The 23,887-nt window shown below is 43.8% G+C and overlaps 1 protein-coding gene across 4 annotated transcripts; it reads right to left on the bottom strand.

The window, feature by feature from the left end:
- Positions 1–3,756: 3,756 nt before the first annotated feature.
- Positions 3,757–23,472, bottom strand: LOC123483526 (calpain-5-like). Of its 4 annotated transcripts, XM_045213730.1 has the most exons (13): positions 23,253–23,472; positions 16,349–16,511; positions 12,705–12,836; positions 7,614–7,822; positions 7,301–7,493; positions 7,026–7,219; positions 5,654–5,731; positions 5,314–5,509; positions 5,094–5,216; positions 4,801–4,997; positions 4,572–4,693; positions 4,330–4,466; positions 3,757–4,176 (listed from the first exon to the last, which is right to left on the bottom strand). In XM_045213730.1, exons 2-13 carry the CDS (start codon positions 16,502–16,504, stop codon positions 3,997–3,999), a joined length of 1,917 nt encoding a protein of 638 aa, XP_045069665.1. In that variant the 5' UTR covers positions 16,505–16,511; positions 23,253–23,472; the 3' UTR covers positions 3,757–3,996. The 4 variants fall into 4 exon arrangements, with proteins under 4 accessions (XP_045069665.1, XP_045069666.1, XP_045069663.1 ...); XM_045213731.1 differs by lacking the exon at positions 23,253–23,472 and having other exon boundaries at positions 4,924–4,997; positions 16,349–17,112; XM_045213728.1 differs by lacking the exon at positions 23,253–23,472 and having other exon boundaries at positions 16,349–17,111.
- Positions 23,473–23,887: the final 415 nt, after the last annotated feature.

The following is a 23,887-nucleotide window of genomic DNA, read 5'->3' as shown; positions in this document are numbered from 1 at the left end:
GCAATACTGGAAAACATGAATATGTACAGCTTCTTGTACAACATACACACACACACATATATAACAGAGAGAGAAAGAGAGGGAGAAGGAGAGAAATATAGATTCAAATAAAATTAGAGAGAGAGAAGGAAAGAAGGAGATATAATCCTTTCCCTTCGTTCTCTGAGCGATGCCAGTCATTGTTGTTGATCACCTGAGTGTGGGCTTCTGAGAAACAGCCCGTCTGTAATTCCATCGCCTCCACCAGCGAGGACCCAGACTTTTATTGTTTTATAGGTCAGAGACGGAAAGAGAGGAAGAGAGAGAGAGAGAGACAGAGGAAGAGAGACTGAGAGACTAACTGAGCCCTCGTCAGTACACTAAAAACACCATATTACCCCACCCCACCCACCAGTGCATACCGCCAAACCCAATCACATTGCACAATACAATACAATGCAATATACATTCCAGAAACCCATTATAAAAGTACATTGAACCCGCCCTCCTCAGCTGTACATACTGCCCCCCGAGACCCTATACCTCCTGAAATAACTCAGAGAGACACAAAGAGAGAGAGAGACAGAGAGCGAGAGAAAGAGAGAGCGAGAAAGAGAGGGATGCACAGCAAGAGAAAGGATACAGGATATTAGGCTAACCCACATTGCCTCCATTAAAACTCAATTCTAAACACTCTCACGCAACACCAAAACTGTCAGACTCTGATAAACCGATCAACTTATAGAAGACAGCGAGCGAGAGAGAGAGATACAGAGAGTGTATAATGATTAACCAGGATCTACTTACAATAAGACTAACGGAATGAGTTTATGGCGATGTAAAACCTCTGATTTGAACTGATTTAAACTCCTGTAACAAAGTTGGGGGGTAATTAACTCTGGAGTTGAACCAGAAACTCAGTATTTCTGATGCAGGCTCACTACCCACTGTGCCAATAGAATTAACGGTAACACCTTACTTAGAGTAGTGATATGTAGCATTCATGTAGAATACATTCTTTATGTCATTCATATAAAGGCTTCCTGTTTGCTACATGTGGTCCTCTGTAGCTCAGCTGGTAGAGCACGGCGCTTGTAACGCCAAGGTAGTGGGTTCGATCCCCGGGACCACCCATACACAAAAAAAAATAATAATGTATGCACGCATGACTGTAAGTTGCTTTGGATAAAAGCGTCTGCTAAATGGCATATTATTATTACATATCACCAAATTGAAAAGTGTTATTGAGTTCTTTGGCAGACACACTTCCCACTGCACTGTGCCAGTAGTTAACCCTCTGGGAGAGGTAGTAATGTAACTGTAGTTTATTGACGGTAGTAACAGCAGAGCCTATAAACACATTACATGTTATCTGAATGTCATCTGAACACTATTGAAGCTGCTGCAGGAACTAAACATTTTTTAAATAATTTCTACAGCTGATAAAGCAACACTAGCTGTGTGAGTCCAAGGAAGGACAGGAGAGATGGTGGAGGGTCCCTCTCTGTAACTAGTCAGTATCCACAACCCGGAGCAGAGAGGATGCTCTAAATGAGATACAGTACATACAGGAAGTAGAGTAGCTAAAGAGGGCTCTATCAGCGCTGCTTACACACACACACAAGGCAGGTCTGCCTATGATTCAATGGTTAGTTAATCATTACTGTTTCTCCATGTGAACACCCTGAAACCACATACTAGGACTAGAGATACGGAGCAGAATAGAATGGACACAGTGTCAGATATAGAGCAACATACTGTACTAACACACTCTACCACAATCAGAAAAGTATGTCATCTGGACAAACAAAAATAAGCCTTGTAACACACACACACACACACGAGGGAGACGTTAGCAAAAAAGTAGCTTTAAAAGCCAAAGCCTCCATGCTTCTTTTAGCCTCTTGGCTGTATGTTATTACCTCTGTGTACAGTCCTCTTTCTATACCCCTCTCTCACTCGTTCTGGATAGGTGTCCCAGGTCTATGTTCACTCAGATAAGTCCACAGAATGCAGTAGGGTGGATGGATGAAGGCAGGACGGAGAAAGAGAGGGGCTTCTTGAATCTCTCTCGCTCGCTCAGTGGGTGGTCAGACACCTGCTGCACTATAGAGGTATTAGTGCCTCCCTCACTCCTGCTCCCTCTCTCTGTGAAGGTATTAGCTGTGACACACCGGCTCATTCACTACCACTGATCCCATTTAGAGTTACTGGGGAGAGAGCGATAGAGCTGGAGGGAGAGAGAGGGGGGCAGGAAACCCAATGGGGGGCAGTGAGGCACAACGTAGTGGAGGTCACACACACAATTAGACACACACAACACAATCATTCAACATGCACACAGAAAATGCATTGCTTCACATTGAAAAGACACAGTGCATATACTGTACACATACAAAAAGGGTGCATATTTCTGTCTTCTAATGGTGTTGCTGTATTAAAGGTCAGGCTGTTCTGAAAGACATATTGATCGGTGTTCCTCACACCTCACTGAACCTAACAGCACACACACTCTCGCTCTACATAGCATGGTTGATAGTGGACTCTATCAAGAGAGTTCTGCTGAGTAATGGGACCAGACACACAATAAAATGGAGGATGGGACACAGAATGACCCGACACCAGACTGACAGTGTTTTAAGTATTTATTACAGTACACATTCGACTGAAACCAGCCAACAAGTTTCAAGAGAAACAGATTAGTATAAAACTAACAAAATCATCCATTAAATAGCCTTTAAATCGCCCTGCAGTACATTAAAATATAATAAACGTTTACTTCTAAAGATAAGAAACAAGCCTGCTCAGATGAACCAGTCTCTCTCTGACAAGGACCCACCACCATGACAGAGACTGGCACTACTGACACCTGCTATGTCACTTATGACAGTGTTATGAAGTCTTCATGATGACGAGAATGCTATGGATAACTGTGATATGATTTGAAACATGATCTACATGGCACTGTAGTAACTGGAGGTAATAGAATATGATAGAGTAATATGGGTCATACACAGAGTGTGTGTGAGAACGAAAGGAATGAAGGAGTTGAGTGTTTGAGTGTAGAGTCTAATGTAAGAGTGGCAGTATTGGTGTGAAACTGTAGCTTAAATCGCTCTTCTCCTCTAGTGAATCTAGTCTAGTCTGTCTACCGCTATTGGGCCTCCCACTGGAAAATCAACGTGATACAAAGCAGAGCAACATATCTCCTTTTTTAAAAGTTTAATTATAAAGTTATTAACAATAATAACTTTTAAAATGTCTCCCCTAAAGACTAGAAATGTCAGTAGCTGCTCTCGGCACCCAGAACCAACTCAGCTACTTGAGAGAGACTAGTACAAAGCTGACTGAAATGTAAAACTAAAATAATGTCAATAAATGTAAACAGGACAATATATACAGCCGAAATACTCAACCCTGTATTTATGTATGTGTAAAGGCACAAGTTAAAGTGGTTATTAGATGAGAAAGGAGAACTAGGAGACGATCTGTCCTCTGTTGCCCCAATGTGATCGGGGCTAGTACTACATGCAGTAAAAACACCAACACTATATTGTCTGGAAGGCTAACTTTGGTCCCTCAACAGATATGTTTTATGGCAAATTAATTGATATGTATGATCAAATCTTTGGCAAAACAATACAACTTTAAAGATATATAAATTGTAAACATATAGTGTATACAGTACATATAGTGATGATGTGTAGCTCAGTTGGTAGAGCATGGCGCTTGCAACGCCAGGGTTGTGGGTTCGTTTCCCACGGGGGCCAGTATGAAAAATGTATGCACTCACTAACTGTAAGTCGCTCTAGATAAGAGCGTCTGCTAAATGACTAAAATGTAAAATGTGTATATTGAACAGTGTAATCATGTATACTGCCAGTTCCAGCACATAGAGAAACAGTAGGGACCTCTTGGCCAATCATATACTCTGTTACTGGCACCTGTTTGGCTCTTCTCTCCTATGGGACGGAGAGAGTAAGGCACTGATTGATAGATTGGTTGATTGACGGTTAGTCAGATGTTAGTGAGAATGTTGCTGGTCACCATGGAGATGGTGAGCGTGCCCGGGAGGTCGTTGTCTTGGTGATTACCCTTGTCCCTCAGGTGGACGGTAACCTGCTGGGGGTCGCCGGGGTCAGAGGTCAAACTGACCTGACCCAGGAAGGAATCCATCAACACGTTGTGGTTATACACCTGGAGGATGAATAAAGTTGTATTGAATTGAATTGAGAGAACGGTTACTTATAGAAACAACACTAATTGTGATGTTCACTCTACTTTAACTCCACTTTAACCCACATGCACACAAGCACGCACACGGACCCCACCCCCCAGCAGTCTCCTCACCTCTATCAGTATAGGCTGGTTAGTTTTCTTCCTGTAGAATAGAGCCTTCGTGTCGAAGGTTGGGCTGCGAGTGTCTTTATAGACCGGAGAACGAACCTTCTCCCCCTCACAACGAATGATCACATATGGGTCTGAAGCTGCAACACACACATACAGACTGTCAAGAGGAGAAGAAGACAAGAAAAGGACCAGAACAGAGAAGAAAAAGGAACGGACGGAGAAGGGAGAGAAGGTTTGTATACCTCCATCAGAGTCTTGTCCAGCCAGTCCATCTGCTCTGTGGACATGAATCTGAGTGACCAGGGAAGGGAAACCACACAGTCCTGACCAACACGTCTGGGCTGGCTCATCTAGGGTTAACTCTCTATGGGGGGAGGTGAGAGAGAGAGAATGAGGAGAGTGAGTGAGTAAGTGAGTGAGTGAGTGAGTGAGTGAGTGAGTGAGTGAGTGAGTGAGTGTGCATGTATGTACCTGCAGTCAGCGGGGATGTCGGTGAAGATGCGTAACAGGAGGTCTCCTTCTAGAGTGGGGTCAAAGGTCGTGGGTATGATAACATAACGACCCTCCTTCAGGGCACAGCGTAGGAACACACACCTGGAGTTGATGTACACACTCCCACACACCTTCTGCTGCCGAGTGTGCATACGGTACTGCCTGTTCAACTCAACCTACACACACACACATTCATTTTAATTAACACTTCCATACACACACACACACACACACACACCGTGAGGTGATAAACACGCACACACACTTCTCACCCGGTGTATCTCGAAGCCTATAGCCAGGTTCTCTCCCTTTCCCTCTTTAGGTCTGGCTCTCCTGTCTATCTGCTGTAGACATACCAGCACCTCATCCTCTGGCTTCTTCACATTGAACACATACTACAGGGAGAGATACACACACATTAATACACACACACACACCCGTCCTATACATTAATACACACATAGATAAACACCCCCCAATCCCTACCCCTACCTGTGGGTTCTGTAGGAAGGTGTGTTTGTTGTTGGTGCAGCCCCCGGCGCGGTTGCGGAGCGGGTTGTCATGGTTCTGCCAGGCGCCCTTTAGAGAGCTCTCCTCCCAGGTCTTGTGGAGAGACAGGTAGGAAGTGTTGATCAGACGACACATGATCAAATCACTGAAGTACTGACAGAAGTCATCAAATGTCATCCTGGGGTGGGGGGAGGGGAGGGGGGGGGGGACAGGAAAATGGAAAGTCATCAAGCTTCATCCTATGGCCATCCATTTTCTCAGCCGTGTGGAGGAAATGTTAGGGTTCATGGGTAGAGGTCATAGGTCAAGGGTTAGAACTCACCAAAATTCTCCATCGTCCTGCACCGTCACTCCGATCTTCTCTCTTTCACTCTTACTCACCTTCCCCCACTCCTCTGAGCTGAGAGAGAGGAGAGAAGTTGTTGCAGAGAAGTTCTCTATCGTGCAGTGTTTGTCTGAAGGTGTGGTGTGTAGAGTGAAAGAATGCTAACAGAACAGAACTGAGAGTAGGGGACTCAAGGTTCTGAGACATGGACACCAACAGTGGCTCACATGGACAGTTTCCCCCAGACCTTTGTGCCGAGATCCTTTTTGGAATTTTCCTATGATACAGGATATAAATTAAACAAACATTCTAACAGGAATGAACCATCTATCTGTGCTAAATATGTTTCCCTGTTGGCCTACACTACCTCTCTCCACCAGCAGAGGGAGCAGTGAGTCAGGAACAGGTCTATATACACATACATACTTACACACACACACACACACACACACACACACAGAGGGGCATGGGTTCATCCAAGTATACATAATAAAAATAAAAAAAAAACATATATATAGAGGCTCATTTACTGCATTTCTACACAATTTAAAAACTCACCTGCCTGCTACGCACTAACTCAGCACCAGGATTAAAACTCTAGTTCAGTTTCATGTTAAGTCAAACAGCAGTTACATTTACATTTTAGTCATTTAGCATACGCTCTTATCCAGAGCGACTTACAGTTAGTGAGTGCATACATAATAGTTTTATTTTTCATACCCCCCATGGGAATCGAACCCACAACCCTGGCATTGCAAACGCCATACTCTACCAACTGAGCTACATCCCTACCTAGCCAAAGCAATCTACTACAGCCATCTTTAGTTCTGCAATGTGTTGAAAAAAAGTCACGCTGTTCCCTGCAACTGCGTCAATGTGCTTTCCACAGAGAGGAAGAGGCGAAGCGAGAGGTTTCACTCTCACAAAAACCTGTCCAATATAAGGCCAATGCGTTTCAATAGGCTTATTTTGGCCATAAGCTTGGTCACCTGCCTTCCCGCCTTTGGGACAACGAATCCCATTATTAGGGCTTATACATGAGCATCTAGTCATTATATACAGATCTCTGTTCTCAATCAAGCCAGCCAGCCATACAAACAGCGTTCCCTCCAGCTCCCAGGGATCCGCATGGTCATAAAGTAATGCCTCTAAACTGCATTTGCCTTTTAATCTGGATTTGAATGATTTTCGTAGCCTATTTAAAATGTGTTGGTGTTGAGCTAGCTAGGGTATAACGACTGCCATACCCAGCCATACACACTCCTCCTCCCCCCTCCTACCAGGCCAGGTCTTCCTTGTGAAATAAGTATTCTGACCTAAATGGGACTTCTTGTATAACTAAAGGTAAATAACAAACATTAAAACCTACCTGTCGCTCCAGGCTCCGTTCCACTCTTTCTCTCCCCAGGGGTTTCGGAGTCGTATCATTGTGAGTTTGTCAGACTTGAAGTAAGCCATGAGGCCGTGGCCCAGCCGGACCTTTCTAACGTCTGTCACAGCGTAGGCGTGACCCTTCACCAGACCACAGGCCAGACGAGCCTCCATCTCCGCTGAACTGGCCGCCTGGAGGTAGTGGTGAAGGGTCAGGACTATAGGTGTGTGTGCGCGCGCGCGCGTGCATCTGTGTGTGTGTGTGTGTTATACCCTTATGGAGGCGCTGATGAGGCCTCCTCTGTTGTGGACCTTGAGGACTCTGTCGAACAGCGCTGAGCGTTTCTCCTCGTCCGTGCCCAACCCTTGCTCCAGCAGGTCCAAGGGCTCCGAGACGCCACCCGTGAAATCCACCAACGCATCCGCTGTGTTGCCCCCGTCCAATGCCTCGTAACACCCATACATCCTATACACACACAGTCAGCAAAAGCAATTCATCCTACACATAAACACAACAGTCTATCTATAGTACTAACTTGGCGTAGGCCTTCCCCACCAAAATCAGTGTGTGTGTGTGTGTACTAACTTGGCGTAGGCCTTCTCCACCAGGGCGCTCCAGAACTCGTTGCTGTCATTGGAGTGACAATACACAAAGTTGCCATTCGACGTGGGCAACCGGTCGTCGATGACAACATCCACCCATTCTCCAAAGCGCCAGAAGCGGAAGTGGAAAATTCCGGCGTAAGATTCCGGCTTGTTCTCATCCCATTCCTGGTCCTTATGGTCCGGAATCACCTGGGAGGGAGAGAAGATGCTTAGAACACGTCACAGTTGTTTGCCCTGGCTGGTCTAGCGGTCCGGCACACTTCTTTAGTATCGGCATGGGTTCCAATCCAGCCTACTGCCCTTTGATACAATCTCGCTCCAACTTTGCCCACTGCCAGTCTCTCTCACTATCTGCTCAATAAAAATCTAAAAAGATCTATTTAAAAGAACACATCACAGCTAACTAAAACAGGAGCCAAAACAAGCAACCATCTAGTGCATCATAACAACAAAAGCAAAATAATACATACAACCATGTACACACCACAAACAGACATAGGCGCATACCCACACAGATAAAAAAAACACACTTACACACACACACAGCCAGCCCAGTGTGTGTATATTAATAACCAGCCCATCCAGCTATGACCAACCAGCTCCCAGAAGCCCTCAGGAAAATCCCTGGTTCCTCTTCTGATGTCATCACTTCCTGTTGCCTAGCACCACCACACACCCCCTCCTAACTTATGGTTCTCCATCCCTCCCTCCCTCACTGTACATGCCACACAATCAATAGTCCCAACCAGAGAACCAACCCAACCATACTACCCTCTGGGAAAGGGAGGGGGAGGGAAAAGAGATGGCATAAGAGACAGAGACCGAGGAACACAGTGAAACTATCTGCAGGCACAGACACACAGAGACACAGATATCCATCCAGACAGACAGACAGGCCTCGCTCCCTCCCAGCACAGAAAGATGAGCTCTCAGACGGACACAGACTCGGCAGCCTCGTCTGGCTCAGCCCTGGAGCTACGCTTTGCAGAGGACACCTCTCTCACTGAGGTAAGACTGTTCACATGGTTGAGATGAGGTTGAGATGTGGTTAAGATGGTTGATATGTGGTTGGTGATTGAAATAGCACAAGCAATGGTTCACAGTTGGTTGTGAGTTTGATTCTTGCATGGGTCAGATATACTGAGTAATGCGTTTACTGTAAGTCACTTTAGGCAAAAGTATTTTCTAGTAGACATACAAAATTCAAAAATCATCTTCTGCTATGTGTAGTAGTTTGGTACTGTCTTAAATATGTGCTTATCTGAAAAAAAGTAGCCTATTTACCGACAAACGCATGGACAGTTTTCAGGAGTCGATTGAATGGTACCTGCGTCTGAGAATCCAGTACATCCAGCATATTGTAGTTATACTATTATAAAAAGTATTATTATTATTATTCTACAATGTGATTCGTCTGTGTGTCCAGTCTCTGCAGCGGAGCAGTGGAGTGGTCAAAAGTCTAGTTATATTATAGTATTATTACATTATTAATATAGTTATTATTGTCGCTAGGTGATGCGGCTGCGTGTCCAGTCCCTGCAGCGGAGCGGTCAGAAGCGACAGGAGGGGGAGCGGTTGCTCCTCCCCCACGAGGCAGTTTACCGTCTGGACTTCTCCAATCAGAAGCTGACGTTCGTCCACTGGTCGGTGTCTCTGATTGGCCATGGCAGAGTGACCGTCACGGGGATCTCCCAGCTCTGGACCCCTGATCTCACACACCTGATGACCCGGCAGCTTCTAGACCCCGTCGGAACATTCTGGCGGAACGCAGGCGACTCGGAGGACACGCCCCTCAAGTGTCTGGAGGCAGACATCCAGGAGTTCGGGGAGCGAATCGCGGAGCTGGCCAAGGTCCGCAAGGTCATGTACTTCCTGTTTGCCTTCAAGGAGGGGGCGGAGGCTGACAAGGTCAGCATCTCCGTGGAGTTCAATCAGGCCTGACCTACAAACCTTAAAGGGATACTTTTTGGATTTTGGCAATGAGGCCCTCTGGACACAGAAGTGTGTACTTCTCTGTGTCGAGTATGAAGGAAGATAGAGGTAGTTTTGCGAGCCAATGCTAACTAGCATTAGGGCAATGACTGGAAGTCTATTGGTATCTGCTAGCATTGAAAAGCATGCTAGCAGATACCCATAGATTTCCAGCCATTGCACTAACGTTAGTTAGCACTGGCTCGTGAAACTACATCTAACACAGACATAAAAATGCTATCCACACTTTCATCTGACTCTGGGGAAAGGGATAAAGGGCCTCATTGCCAAAATCCCGAAGTATCCCTTTAACTGATTCCTCTTCCCTCTAGTCTCCTTCTCTCCATTCTAAGGGAAAGCCTTCTACTACAGCCATTCTAGGTTGGACCAGTCTACACTCCTCTCCCTCTCGCTCTCTATGCCCCCCGCCCACACACACCCACCGAGTCCCATCTCTCATCTATGTGTGCGCGTGTGTGTACTTCCTTCCTGAGCATCTATCTATCTATGCATGTCAGTCAGCAAGCCACTAGAAACCATCTTCTGATAAAGGTACAGTAGGTTGCAGAATCACTAACTTAGGAGTTTATAATCCTATAGATACAGTTAACTGCCAAAATAAAAGAAACACCAACATAAAGTGTCTTAATAGGGCGTTGGGCCACCACGAGCCAGAACAGCTTCAATACACTTTGGCATAAATTCTACTAGTGTCTGGAACTCTATTGGAGGGATGCGACACCATTCTTCAACAAGAAATTCCATCATTTGGTGTTTTGTTGATGGTGGTTGAAAACGCTGTTTCTGCCACTCCAGAATTCAGAATTTATACATGACTAAGTATGATGGGATGTTAGTTAACTCAGGAACCACACCTGTGTGGAAGCAGCTGCTTTCAATATACTTTGTATCCCTCATTTACTGAAGTGTTTCTTTTATTTTGGCAGTTACCTGTACATTTACATTGAAAACCTGAATGATTTGAATGAATAGCTCGTTCTGAATATTAGAGAATATAATATATTAGAGAACCAATGCTGCAATGTAACTCCAACTACCTACTGTACTTTGACTCTAATCTACACTGTATTACTCTCCTATTACACTGTACTGATGTAGTGGTTACCATATACCCTTTGCATGAAATATCACAACTATATACTGTAAAACTGGCCATGTCCTCTACTACTGTCCAATAAAGATCTGTTGGTAGGTACTCTGTCCTGCTGTGTGTGTGTTAATGGTCAGGACAGGGGACAGGATAGAGATGGCTTAGCCTCAGGCTACAGTAGCAACGGTTGCTGTTAATTCATAGGACAATCAATACACACTCTCTCACACACACACAGACTGGACAAATGGTAGACTACATACCAGAAGGCAAATGTAACACTTTTGAGAGAGAGAGACAGAAAAAGAGAGCGAGATTGAAAGAGAGAAAGAGAGTGCGTTAATGAGAGTGATCCGGAGCCTATACAGTATAGCAACACCCTCCCACTGGATTAACAACAGGGTGTGTGTGTGTGTGTGTTGGGGTAGAGGGGACAGTAGGAAGGTACAGTCTGGTGCAATTAATTCTACTGTCTCTGTGTTAACGAGCTGCTTCTAGAACACATTGTTACCGACTCTTGATAGACTCCCGAGTGGCGCAGTGGTCTAAGGCACTGCATCGCAGTGCTAACTGTGCCACTAGAGATCCTGGCACAATTGGCCCAGCGTCGTCCAGGGTAGGGGAGGGAATGGCCGGCAGGGATGTAGCTCAGTTGGTAGAGCATGGCGTTTGCAACACCAGGGTTGTGGGTTCGATTCCCACGGGAGGCCAGTATGAAAAATAAATAAATAAATAATGTATGCGCTCACTAACTGTAAGTCGCTCTGGATAAGAGTGTCTGCTAAAATGACAAAAATGTAAAAAATAGAACATGTCGTTAAACACCGGGACTAAACAACCATTAATTAATCCAAACACACACACACACACACACACACACCACTACTACTCATAACAACAATATTTTATTCCCTGGGAGCTAATAATAACAGTCATGATGGTGCAGGTGTAACAGAGGTAGTTTAGTGAAGACATGTAACCTTGCCTGAGGCTTTAGCTCAGCGGACTAACACAGTCTTGTACCGGACACTAGGTTGGTCAACAGTCCCAGCTCGAGGGGAGAGAGCTTTATCCAGAGAGCCTGTGTTAAGAGGAAGACACACCATAATGAACATTGGTTGTGTGCAGTAGATCACCTTCTGGGTGGCACTTCAACATGTAGAATCATCCGGGAAATGAACAGAAAATGCTTAGAACTCTTCATCGGCCCGGTCTGTTTAGCTCTCTCCTGCCAGGTCTGTCTCTTGGGTGAAATAAGCTCTCCAACCCAACAGCAGCTGTTTCCTCAGTGACAGACCCTCTGTTGTTCAGGAAATGGAGGAACATAATAAACCTGCTCAGTTGTTTCAGATGAAAGATCAGAGCCCTCTCTGTAATGTGATGATTTAGTGATATAGGGGTACGGAGTTAGATCATGCCAGTAAGATCACTCCACAACTTGAAATATCGCCAATTGCGCTGCCCAATTGGTACCTTTTCGGTGGTGCAATTGTTAAGTCATTGTCATGCAGGGCAGTCACGTGTGCTTGTGAAGCAAAGGACTACTATTTTGAGCCATTGTACGGACAGGGACAATGGAGGAGGTGAACCTGATAGCAACACAGTGACGTCCTTCAGGCTAGGGGTAAGGCGCTAGGCAGAGCCTCTCTGAAGTGGTGGAAAGTTGAACACAAAAAGTTGAGACCAGTGGGATTAATGCTAATGATTCACTGTGAACTCAGTGGAAAAAAACACACTGACATCTTAGAAGGGCCACACCACCACACACACGCATGCACAAACACAAGACACTCCTCCAAATAGGAGCCGGAAACGATAATAAATTCCAAGTCATTCCGTGTGTGTGTGTGTGTCCATGCTTGTGTTTTTGTGGTGGGGACAACTGTAAATCCTTCTCGATCAGGTCTCTAATCATATTCTCCTACTGCACGTCACACACCCAAGGCAAACACACGCACAGCACGCATGCACATGGCCAGAGAGTCTTACCTTTTGCCACAGAGTTTCTCTGGATGCCAGGGAGGAGCAGGCAGCTACGAACCAACAGTTCCCCAGCTGGCCCTGGAGGAGGTCATGAGCACTGATACCATTCACAAACAACTTGGGGTTATCACACAGCTCCTATAGAGAAGGAGAGACAACATGGGGTTAAAGCTAGATTTACAATACTAAGTAACGTCTCTTAACAACATGAGGTTAACACAGAGGGGAGGGTGGGAAAGAGACAGAGGGGGGTGCAAAGCAAGAGAAAAGACACAGAATATTAGGCTAACCCCCCTTTAGAAGACGAAGAAGAACTTGTTTCTGAGATGCTTCCGAGTAGAAGCCAAGAGAACCATTAGTGATAAAGTTCTCTCTCTTCCTCCATCCATCACTCTATCCTTGTGATCTCATGTTAATTAATGGCACTCAGAGACTGTTGTGTGGCTGTGCTGTGCTCTGAGCTGACCACTAATGGCAGGCTGGGGTGGAGGGAGGGTTTCCCAACAGTCTGGATGCATCCCAACTTGCACCCTATTCCCTATATTGTGCACTACTTATGACCAAGGCCCAAAGCGCTCTGGTCAGAAGTAGTGCACTGTGCAGGGAATACAGGTTCCACTTGGGACCTCTAGAACCACAGATTGTTAACTCCCTTCTCCACCCCTCCCTGCTCAATCCCTCAGCCCCAGCAGAGAGTAGCATCTCTAGGCAGGGTGTTGTAGGACATAGGGCTGAGTTATATGGCCAAAATATAATTTCAGTCTTTTTTAAAATTTGACGGTATTTTATGTTTTTGTATAATAAAAGTTATACATATGCTTTATGAGTAGTGCGTGACCCTAGGGTGGCAACACATACATTGTAAGTGATTTCAATAGGTCTTTCTCCATTCTGATTGTTTTATACTGTCCAATTCAACCAAAAATATATTTCAGCATTTTCATCAATTTCTGTATTTCCTGCACTCATTTGAGATCATTTCCATACTGCCATGTAGGGCTGCACAATATAAGCAAACAATCTAGGCCTTCCTTTTAACCGAATGTTGCAATTGTGATTTGACTTGCGATTTATAGCAAAACACTTGGGTGAACTGTTGGAATCATGGAAATAATGATTCATTCTATAGTTAGAACATAATAGTGGGCACTTTGAATACAGTGTTGTTTCGCATGACAATGAATGAAAATGCCAGGGAGGCGTTATTGTGACAGGGTAGGAACCAAAGTGTTGATAAGTGTTTCCGAGGGGACCCTATAATCCTTGGCTACATTGAATGTTCTCTTAGCTAGTTCATGTAGCTAACATTCTTGCTTCGCATATTCCTCTTTGATTTAGAAGATACTGTTGCACATGCTGATTAGGTCTACACCATCACTGGTATTATCAGGCTGTATAGCTAATTACGTTTGCTCTGAATCAATACATTTATTAGCTAGCTAGCGATTAGCATTAGCCGCTAACAAGATTTGGGCCCAACTTGCTAAGAAAATACAAACTAGCTGTTGTAAGAAGCACAAACTAATAGTGTAATTATAGAACGCTAGTGGATTTATAATAAGAAGCAAAGTGAAAACAGCATCGTTGTCATCAACATTGTTGCACGTGCTGCATTGACAATGCAGACTGAACGCAAGTGTCTCGTGGTTGAGGAACGAGAAATGCGCTCCGCGAGTGACAGAGGGCGGGGCTAGGTCTGTGTGGAAAGCGGCTTGGAGAGAGAGAGCGGAGAGAGATGACTCAAGTAGCGAAGTAAACTATATAAATGGACGTTACACATGGCGTATCACATTTAGCAAACCAAACATTCAAATACCATTATAGAAGGTAAAGTAAAAACCCAAACCGGTCCGAGCATCAACACCGGTAAATCGTAAAATATAGTACACTGCCCAGCCCTAGTAGGACAGTACCAGGCTGTGGTGGTGATGTAGGCCCTGGAACAGGACCGGAGGAGGACCAGGAGAGGAGGAGGAAGAGGAGAAGCAGGCCTGACAACACTAAACTACTCCTTGGGACTGTACTAGACACTACTATAACTAGAGGATAACAGGGGGATCAGAGGTCTTGTGAAAGACATTGGGGATGAGAACCTCTGGTACACTCCCAAAGAAGATCAGTAAGTCTAACACACTGTAGGGTGGATCATTTTCTCAACCCGTTCCATGGTTCGCTGCTCTTAACACACACACACACACACACACACCACCACACCCTACCCGCTCTTTCTCTGAGCCAGGGAGCCCTCCTGAGGAATCTCACTGGGTGAGAAGTAACCTTTTGCCTTGGGCTTGAACAGCTTCTGTGTTGGAGCAAGGCTGGATAAAAACAGGAATACAATAGATATATTATCTATGAGTAATACCTTTACACTACAGCTTTATTTACTGGTCCAACCAGTCCTGCTGTTACACCCTCCCTTACCTGGACAATTATACTGAGTATAAAAAAGTAGAACATATCATGGGAGCGGCATGTACTGTAACAGATTCATATCTGAACACTAGGCACACACACACGGTTGTGAATCAGAACAGACAGACAGACGGTAGGTACTGTAGGTAGTCACCAGAGTGTTGCTGTTTGTTTTACCTGACTGTCATGATCACTCTCCCTCTGGACGGAATGTCTACTCTACACCTCATATACCTTCTCTCTCTACATTTCTCTCTTTATTTCTCCATCTCTACCCATACCTCTCTCTAACTCCCTCTTCATTCATTTGTGTTCTCACTCTCTCCCCCCTCTCTCTCTGAGGACCTGGAAGCTGTCAGTGTTCAGTCTCCTGTGTTCAGACAGTCAACGCTGCGTTAGCTCCTGATACAGCTCAGTGCTGCGCAACCGGGGTGTGTGTGTGTGTGTGTGTGTGTGTGTGCGTGCGTGCGTGCGTCCGTGTTGCAATAGTGTTTACATCTATCAGCAGTGATAACCTACTGGTCACTTGTCATCTGATATTAACTACTACCACTCCTGTTTGGTTGGTCACGGCGCAAAGGTTGGGGAAATGTACACACACACTGTTCGAAGGGTTCATAGAGCAGAACATTTCTTCCATTCAATCCTCTATTCATTCCCTGACATTTCTTCCATTTCTTCCCCCACCACCTCTCTGGCTGAAAAGCCGTGAGATAAACAAACTCTGTCGGATGCTTATTCAAACACCTTAACTCTAGAGCTGGCACAATTACCGTATAACCGTGTAACTGACGGTTATGGATAAAGACCATCATGAAAATAAAATAACCCTCATATCCGTAAAAATAAAATAATGAACAGCTCACTGAAGATGGGACGGCCGGGCAATCGTGCTGTTAAGTCCGTTTCTGCGATAACATGGACTCTTAAAAACTGTGATTTTCAAACACTGAGATTCGCGGTGATGTGGGGAGCAAGAAAACACCCTCCCTCTGGCTAGAAAGTCATTGCAAGTTTTGACTTTAAATCCTACCCTGTGGTGTCAGATTTTTTGGGGGGGGGACTTTTCTTATCTTTTTAACCACAGATCATAGAAACGCACTGTTTACACATATGTGGACACTGGTTTGGTGCTGATGATGAATATGAGGTTGAAAAGTGGCGGAATTGCCCTTTAACGCTCCTATTCCCCCACACACACACACCTCCCGTCAGTGTGTGGTACCTTATGGTACCTTAGGTCTCTTCCAGGTGATGGTTCCTATGCTGTTGGTCTTGTAGAACAGAGACTGGTCCGTAGCTGGAAACAAAGAGTCTTCAAACAGGACCCGACGCTGCTGGCACTCCCTACGCAGGGAGGAGTAGCCCTGGCCTTCATATGGCACCACCATCACCCTGCTGGAACACACACACAGCAGCAAAACACTGGTTCTCATATGACACAACCATCACCCTGCTGGAACACACACACAGCAGCAAAACACTGGTTCTCATACGACACAACCATCTCCCTGGAACACACACAGTTACACAAACAAGTCCAAACAGTGTATAAATAATATTTTCAGGATGGAAATACGCTTTTAGTGTAAACTTAAACGACTAAAACCAGACAAAGTATGTAGAAATTATAATGGACCCATAACATTATATTTTTAAATAAGAGAGAACTAACAGTCGCCTAAATAAAAGATAGATAATCAGTGAGAATAAAAAATTCACAAAACAACGAATTTAGCAGTATTGATTTTGCTATTATGTTTGAACAAAATAACACTGCATCAGTCATGGCAAAATGCATAGAATTGCTAGATATTAGCTTCAAACTGCAACATTTTCTCTCAGCTCCATGGCAAAATGTGTATAATTGCAGGAAAATGGCTTAAAAATGCATCTACACCTCCAGGATGGGGGCCGGCGCACCCATTGCCACGCCGACCACCTAAGCCACTTTTTGATCCAGAAAAAACCCTGATATTGTTAATGGTAGCACAGGAGGTTGGTGGCACCTTAATTGGGGAGGAAGGGCTCGTGGTCATGGCTGGAGCGGAATGTTATCAAATAAATCAAACATGGTTTCCATGTGTTTGATGCCATTCCATTCGCTCCGTTCAGGCCATTATTATGAGCCGTCCTCCCCTCAGCAGCCTCCTTGAAAGCTAAATTTTTCTGGTGGGGAGTCTATTATGAGCTTTATGCCCAGAAGAGGGCAAACAAGAGAAGGGTGTGTGTGAGTGACAGAGACCCATTATTTACATTCTATACTGACTCCTCCCATTGAAAGTAGAGAAGAAAAAAAACACTGTTGTACAAGGATATCCTATTTTTCAACACACACAGCACACACCATAACTCTCCAGTCACGTGACAAATACACACAACAGACACTCCTAGTTTACCCATGGATCACTGGGAGTAACCAGCTCCAACTCCAATGTTAGATCAGAGGTTATCAGACCTTTTAGCATAGTGTGCTTTTACGGTCTGAAGTTTTTTTGCATAGAGTCTGTCTGCTAAACACACAAATTGCTGCTGTTTACTGGTCGAACAGTCAGCAGGACTCTCTGGTAGTCATGGAGATGCTTATGGGATGTAGCCAGGCAGTGTAATCATGTTAGCGTTTGACAACCCTGTAAAAGACAGAACACACACTACTCAATGCAGACAAACACACTACACACACACACACAGGGTTTACCATAGACCTCTCCTAGAGACGAGAGGAGGGGAAAGAAGAGGGATGAAGTGAGTGGTCAGTTCACAACAGCTAGAAGTACTAACTACACTGAACAAAAATATAAACGCAACATGTAAAGTGTTGGTCTCATGTTTCATGAGCTGAAATAAAAGATCCAAGAAATGTTCTATAAGCACAAAAGGCTTATTTCTCTCAAATATTGTGCACAAATTTGTTTACATCCCTGTTAGTGAGCATTTCTCAGTTGCCAAGTTAATCCATCCACTTGACAGGTGTGGCATATCAAGAAGCTGATTAAACAGCATGATCATTACACAGGTGCACCTTGTGCTGGGGACAATAAAAAGCCACTTTAAAATGTGCAGTTTTGTCACACAACACAATGCCAAAGATGTCAAGATGAGGGAGTGTGCAATTGGCATGCTGAATGAAGGAATGTCCACCAGAGCTGTTGCCAGAGAATTGAATGTTCATTTCTCTACCATAAGCTGCCTCCAAAGTCGTTTTAGAGAGTTTTGCAGTACGTCCAACCGGCATTACAACTGCAGAACACGTGTAACCATGCCAGACCAGGACCTCCACATTCAGTAAAATCTTTGAAATTGTTGCGTTTATATTTTTGTTCAGTATACACACACACACACACACACAACACTACAGGAATACTGTATGCAGTTCAGTCAAACACCGCTACTGGTTGGACTTAGTCTACTGGAGGTCTAGATGGAGCTATCATGGTACTACCAACAACTATCTATTCCTTGCAGATCTGAGGGAGTAGGAACTACGGAAGGGGACTAGGGGTATGAATGGAATGTGTCTAAGAAGGGGACTATTGGGTTCTGTCTGGCCTGACAGGAAACAGTGTTATCTCCACCTGTCAAAATCACTCCTACTACTCTGTTACCTCCATATCACTCTCATTCTCTCCCCTCTTTCAGTCCTTTTACGTGCACTCATCTCGTTTGCTCTGCCTGTTTGTTATAACTCGGTCTCACTTTCCTTACTTTCTCCATACTGCTCTTCGTTCTATCCCACACTCATCATGTATCACTCTCTCACTCTTTGTAAAGTGCATTCAGAAAGTATTCAGACCCCTTGACATTTCACATTTTATTACGTTACAGCCTTATTCTAAAATGGATTAAAATCGTTTTTTTCCATCAATCTACACACAATACCTCATAATGACAAAACAAAAACAGGTTTTTAGAAATTTTAGCAAAAACGGAAATATCACATTTACATAAGTATTCAGACCCTTTACTCAGTACTTTGTTGAAGCACCTTTGGCAGAGATTACAGAATCAAGTCTTCTTGGGTATGATGCTACAAGCTTGGCACACCTGTATTTGGGGAATTTCTCCCATTCTTCTCTGCAGATCCTCTCAAGCGGTCAGGTTTGATGGGGAGCGTCGCTGCACAGCTATTTTCAGGTCTCTCCAGAGATGTTCGATCAGGTTCAAGTCCGGGGTCTGGCTGGGCCACTCAAGGCCATTCAGATGTCCCGAAGCCACTCCTGCGTTTTCTTGGCTGTGTGCTTAGGGTCGTTGTCCTGTTGAGGTCCTGAGCGCTCTGGAGCAGGATTTCATCAAGGATCTCTGTAATTTGCTCCGTTCATCTTTCCCTCGATCCTGACTAATCTCCCAGTCACTACCGCTGAAAAACATCTCCACAGCATGATGCTGCCACCACCACGCTTCAACGTAGGGATTGACCTGACGCTTGGCATTCAGGCCAAAGAGTTCAGTCTGGGTTTAATCCGACCAGAGAATCTTGTTTCTCATGGTCTGAGAGTCCTTTAGGCAGTGGTGTAAAGTACTTAAGTAAAACTACTTTAAAGTACTAAAGTAGTTTTTTGGGGTATCTGTACTTTATTATTTATATTTTTGACAACTATTACTTCACTACATTCCTAAAGAAAATAATGTACTTTTTACGCCATACATTTTCCCTGACACCCAAAAGTAATCGTTAGATTTTAATGCTTAGCAGGACATGAAAAATGGTATAATTCACACTTATCAAGAGTACATCCCTACCGACTCTGATCCGGTGGACTCACTAAACACAGATATTTAATTTGTAAATTATTTCTGAGTGTTGGAGTGTGCCCCTGGCTATCCGTAAATAAATTTTAAAAAAACAAGACAATTGTGCCGTCTGCTTTGCGTAATAAGGAATTTGAAATTATTTATACTTTCACCTTTAATACTTAAAGTATATATTAGCAATTGCATTTACTTTTGATACTTAAGTATATTTAAAACCACATACTTTTAGACTTTTACTCAAGTAGTATTTTACTGGGTGACTTTCACTTGAGTCATTTTCTATTATGGTATCTTTACTTTTACTCAAGTATGACAACAGTCCTTTTTCCACCACTGCCTTTAGGTGCCTTTTGGCAAACTCCAAGCATGCTGTCATGTGCCTTTTACTGAGGAGTAGCTTCTGTCTGGCCACTACCATGAAGGCCTGATTGGTGGAGTGCTGCAGAGATGGCTGTCCTTCTGGAAGGTTCTCCCATCTCCACAGAGGAACTCTGGAGCTTTGTCAGAGTGACCATCGGGTTCTTGGTCACATCCCTGACCAAGGCCCTTCCACCCTGATTGCTCAGTTTGGCTGGGCGGCCAGCTCTAGGAAGAGTCTTGGTGGTTCCAAACATTTTCCATATAAGAATGATGGAGGCTACTGTGTTCTTGGGGACCTTCAAAAAAATGTTGGTACATTCCCCAGATCTGTTCCTCGACACAATCCTGTCTCGGAGCTCTAGGGACAATTCCTTCGACCTCATGGCTTGGTTTTTGCTCTGACATGCACTGTCAACTGTGGGACCTTATATAGTCAGGTGTGTGCCTGTCCAATCAATAGAATTTACCACAGGTGAACTCCAATCAAGTTGTAGAAACATCTCAAGGGCTGCGTTTCAAACTCAAAGTAGACAGCCCTCGGCCCTAAACCCTCAGCCCTTGAATTATGTTTTACATTGTCATATCCGAGTGTACCTTAAAAATGTCCCTTGCCTAAGCGAGGGAGTGATGATCAGAGAGGCAACGTCCTTGGTGGAAATCTTGAAGTTGAGCTTAGAAACAACCAACCAAAAGCAATGAATGTACCTAGTAAGCTAACGTAGCTAGCTACAGTTACCCATAGCTGGCTAGCTAGTTTTATAGTTTGGTCATTTATTGTAATACATTTCAGAATTCCAAAAAATATGTTTATGAATCTAGTTATGTTTTATAGGCTCCTCACTACGAGACTAAGCCAATTTGCCAACGCTAAAATCAATGTCTATATTTTTTTGCAAGCTTCATACTTTTTTCTGACATGCCGAAAATGCAACCTTGTTGATTAAATGTAACACTCTCTCACACACAGGGGAGGGCTGAGTGTCTTACATGTGACTGCAGTTTGCATTGAATTGTGGGTCATATCAACCCCGCAAGTGACCAAAGTTGTTCACTCGCTCCCTCTAGCTAAATTGAGGGCTGAGGGATCTACGTTAGTGAATTGGACCTCCACTTAAGATGGCAATCAAACTGCATCCGGTTTCGACAGGGATTCCCCCGAGGGAAAGTGGCTAGCGCAAGGGCTGAGGGGGTAAAAAGAACGTGTTTGGACTGCAGCCACGGATGATCAATGGAAACAGGATGCACCTGAGCTCAATTTAGTCTCATAGCAGAGGGTCTATGTAAATAAGGTATTTCTGTTTTGTATTTTAATATATTTGCAAAAATTTCTAAAAACCTGTTCTCACTTTGTCATTATGGGGTATTGTGTGTAGATTGATGAGGAAAATAAATAATTTTATCAATTTTAGAATAAGGCTGTAACATAACAAAATGTGGAAAAAGTCAAGGGGTCAGAATACTTTCTGAATGCACTGTATCTCTATCTTTACCATTAGAAAGACTAACAGTATCCTAATCATGACCCACCTGTCTCAATCAATGAAAGAAGATTTGAAATAGACAAGATGGTGGTGTACACATTGTTGGATTACATCATGGAGCAAAACATTTATTTAATAATGGAGCATTTTCTAAAATTCAAACGAACCACCTGCAACTGGACACAGACATTTTAGAAAATACATGTTTGGCCGAACCGATAACAAAGATAGTATTGCCAAGTTAAGGTTGGTCAAAATTCTCTGTGCTAGGCCAAACAGTACCTATCCTGTAAAGGCTAATGGAGCGAGCATTACATTAGCCCGTTACAATCTGCTAGCTACTCTAACCACAACACCAACCCAATGTTAGCAGAGGGTGTGACTGGCATGGTGTGAGGGTGTTCAGGCATAACACCATAAGACATGGCACAGACTGAAATGGCAGAGACAAACTATACTACAACCGTCTCTTTGTTCACAGTTCAGTCCCCATTAACCATACTCAAGAGTATAGAACTCCACTGAACAGTTGAGTCCTACATGACTCATCCGGCTTTAGAACTTCACTGAGGAGAAATTAGGTGGGGATGGAGAGAGAGAAAGTCAGGATTCATAACAGACCTCCACAGTTTGGCCCAAAGGTAGTAGCTCTGCTCAGTAAGTCTAAACACATTTTACAGATGCTGCAGCTGCTGGGGAGAAAGAAAGTGTATATTCTGCTCTCCAGCGAGTAAGCTAAGCATATCAACCACACACACAAGGAGATAGTAGACTATTTAACTGAACTAACGCCAAAACGTGTTTTATACTTGAAGACACAGCAGTTGGTAGCCAAGTAAAACTCAACTCCACGATGTACTGTACTTCACATCAACGGAGTTGCGCAACGACTAGTGTGGGCGGACTGGAGCTCCGACATCACATACAATTCAGTGGTGTAAAGTACTTAAGTTAAAATACTTTAAAGTACTACTAAAGTAGTTTTTGTGGGGTGTCTATATTTTTGAGTACTTTTACTCCACTACATTCCTAAAGAAAATGTACTTTTTACTCCATACATTTTCCCTGACACCCAAAAGTACTCATTACATTTCGAATGATTAGCAGGACAGGAAAATGGTCAAAATCACGCACTTAAAGAGAACATCCCTGGTCATCCCTACTGCCTCTGATCTGGTGAACTCAGTAAACACAAATGCTTCATTTGTAAATTATGTCTGAGTGTTGAGTGTACCACTGGCTATCCGTAAATTTAAAAAACAAGAAAATTGTGTCCTCTGGTTTGCTTAATGTAAGGAATGTGAAATGATTTACACTTTTACTTTTGATACTTAAGTATATTTGAAACCAAATACTTTTAGACTTTTACTCAAGTAGTATTTTACTGAGTGACTTTCACTTTTACTTGAGTAATTGGCTATTAAGGTATCTTTACTTTTACTCAAGTATGATAAAAATCAGTTTCTATAAAAAAGTTTAAATAAATTAATCTATCGTCATACATTTCCGTCAAACCGACTGGCTGCTTTAATTAGGGCCAGTTTACCTTGGAAGAGTTGACTCCCTCGGTGACGTATTTGTTTCTCTCCGGTCCTACTGGGGCTTCAGATCCCCTGTTCTCTCCCGGAGTCTGCTCTTCTGATGCACGAGCTCTTCAGGGCTCACTTGCTGTCCCTTTCTCGCTCTCTTTTTCTCTCTTACACACAGGGGAGGGCTGAGTGTCTTACGGCAGGAGCTGAGCTCTACTAGTTACTCCGGTTCCGTGACCATGTTGATCAGAAACATGTGGTCTATTTTAGTGTCGACTCGACATACTGCTATACTGACATGATCAAGTTGAATCAATGCTCTTGAAAATATTAATTGGATCCTACTGTTTTTCACATAAAACATTTGAGAATAAATCCACGTCTCTTTTGGAAAGTGCCTAGTTCGGCTAATTTCCAAACAGTAGTCTATTTCTCCCTTGTCATGAAAAAAAGTGACTATCTTTAGATTCCGGGCAAAACTCCTCACCTCACGCTTCATAAAGAATTTAAACTAAAGCAACTTAACAACCCATTATTTTATATTTTTTTCAGAATTAGGTCTAATTCGTTTCAAAACGCACAAAGACAGATATAATGTTGGTGTACAACGTTTTCGAAGATGTATGCCTGACTGCACAGTGGCATGCGTTTA

Source organism: Coregonus clupeaformis, chromosome 5 (genome assembly GCF_020615455.1).
Source record: "Coregonus clupeaformis isolate EN_2021a chromosome 5, ASM2061545v1, whole genome shotgun sequence".
Classification (NCBI taxonomy): Eukaryota; Metazoa; Chordata; class Actinopteri; order Salmoniformes; family Salmonidae; genus Coregonus; species Coregonus clupeaformis.
The sequence above is the reverse complement of the archived record's forward strand: the minus strand, read 5'-3'. Positions and strand labels throughout refer to the sequence as shown.

Excerpts from the sequence above, each read along its gene's own strand:
- LOC123483526 (XM_045213728.1), bottom strand. The coding sequence starts at position 16,549 with ATGAGAACCAGTGTTTTGCTGCTGTGTGTGTGTTCCAGCAGGGTGATG. Across the intron at positions 12,837-16,348 it reads TCACCTGGAAGAGACCTAAG|GAGCTGTGTGATAACCCCAA; the intron begins GTACCATAAGGT and ends CCTTCTCTATAG. Across the intron at positions 4,694-4,800 it reads GACATCCCCGCTGACTGCAG|AGAGTTAACCCTAGATGAGC; the intron begins GTACATACATGC and ends CTCCCCCCATAG.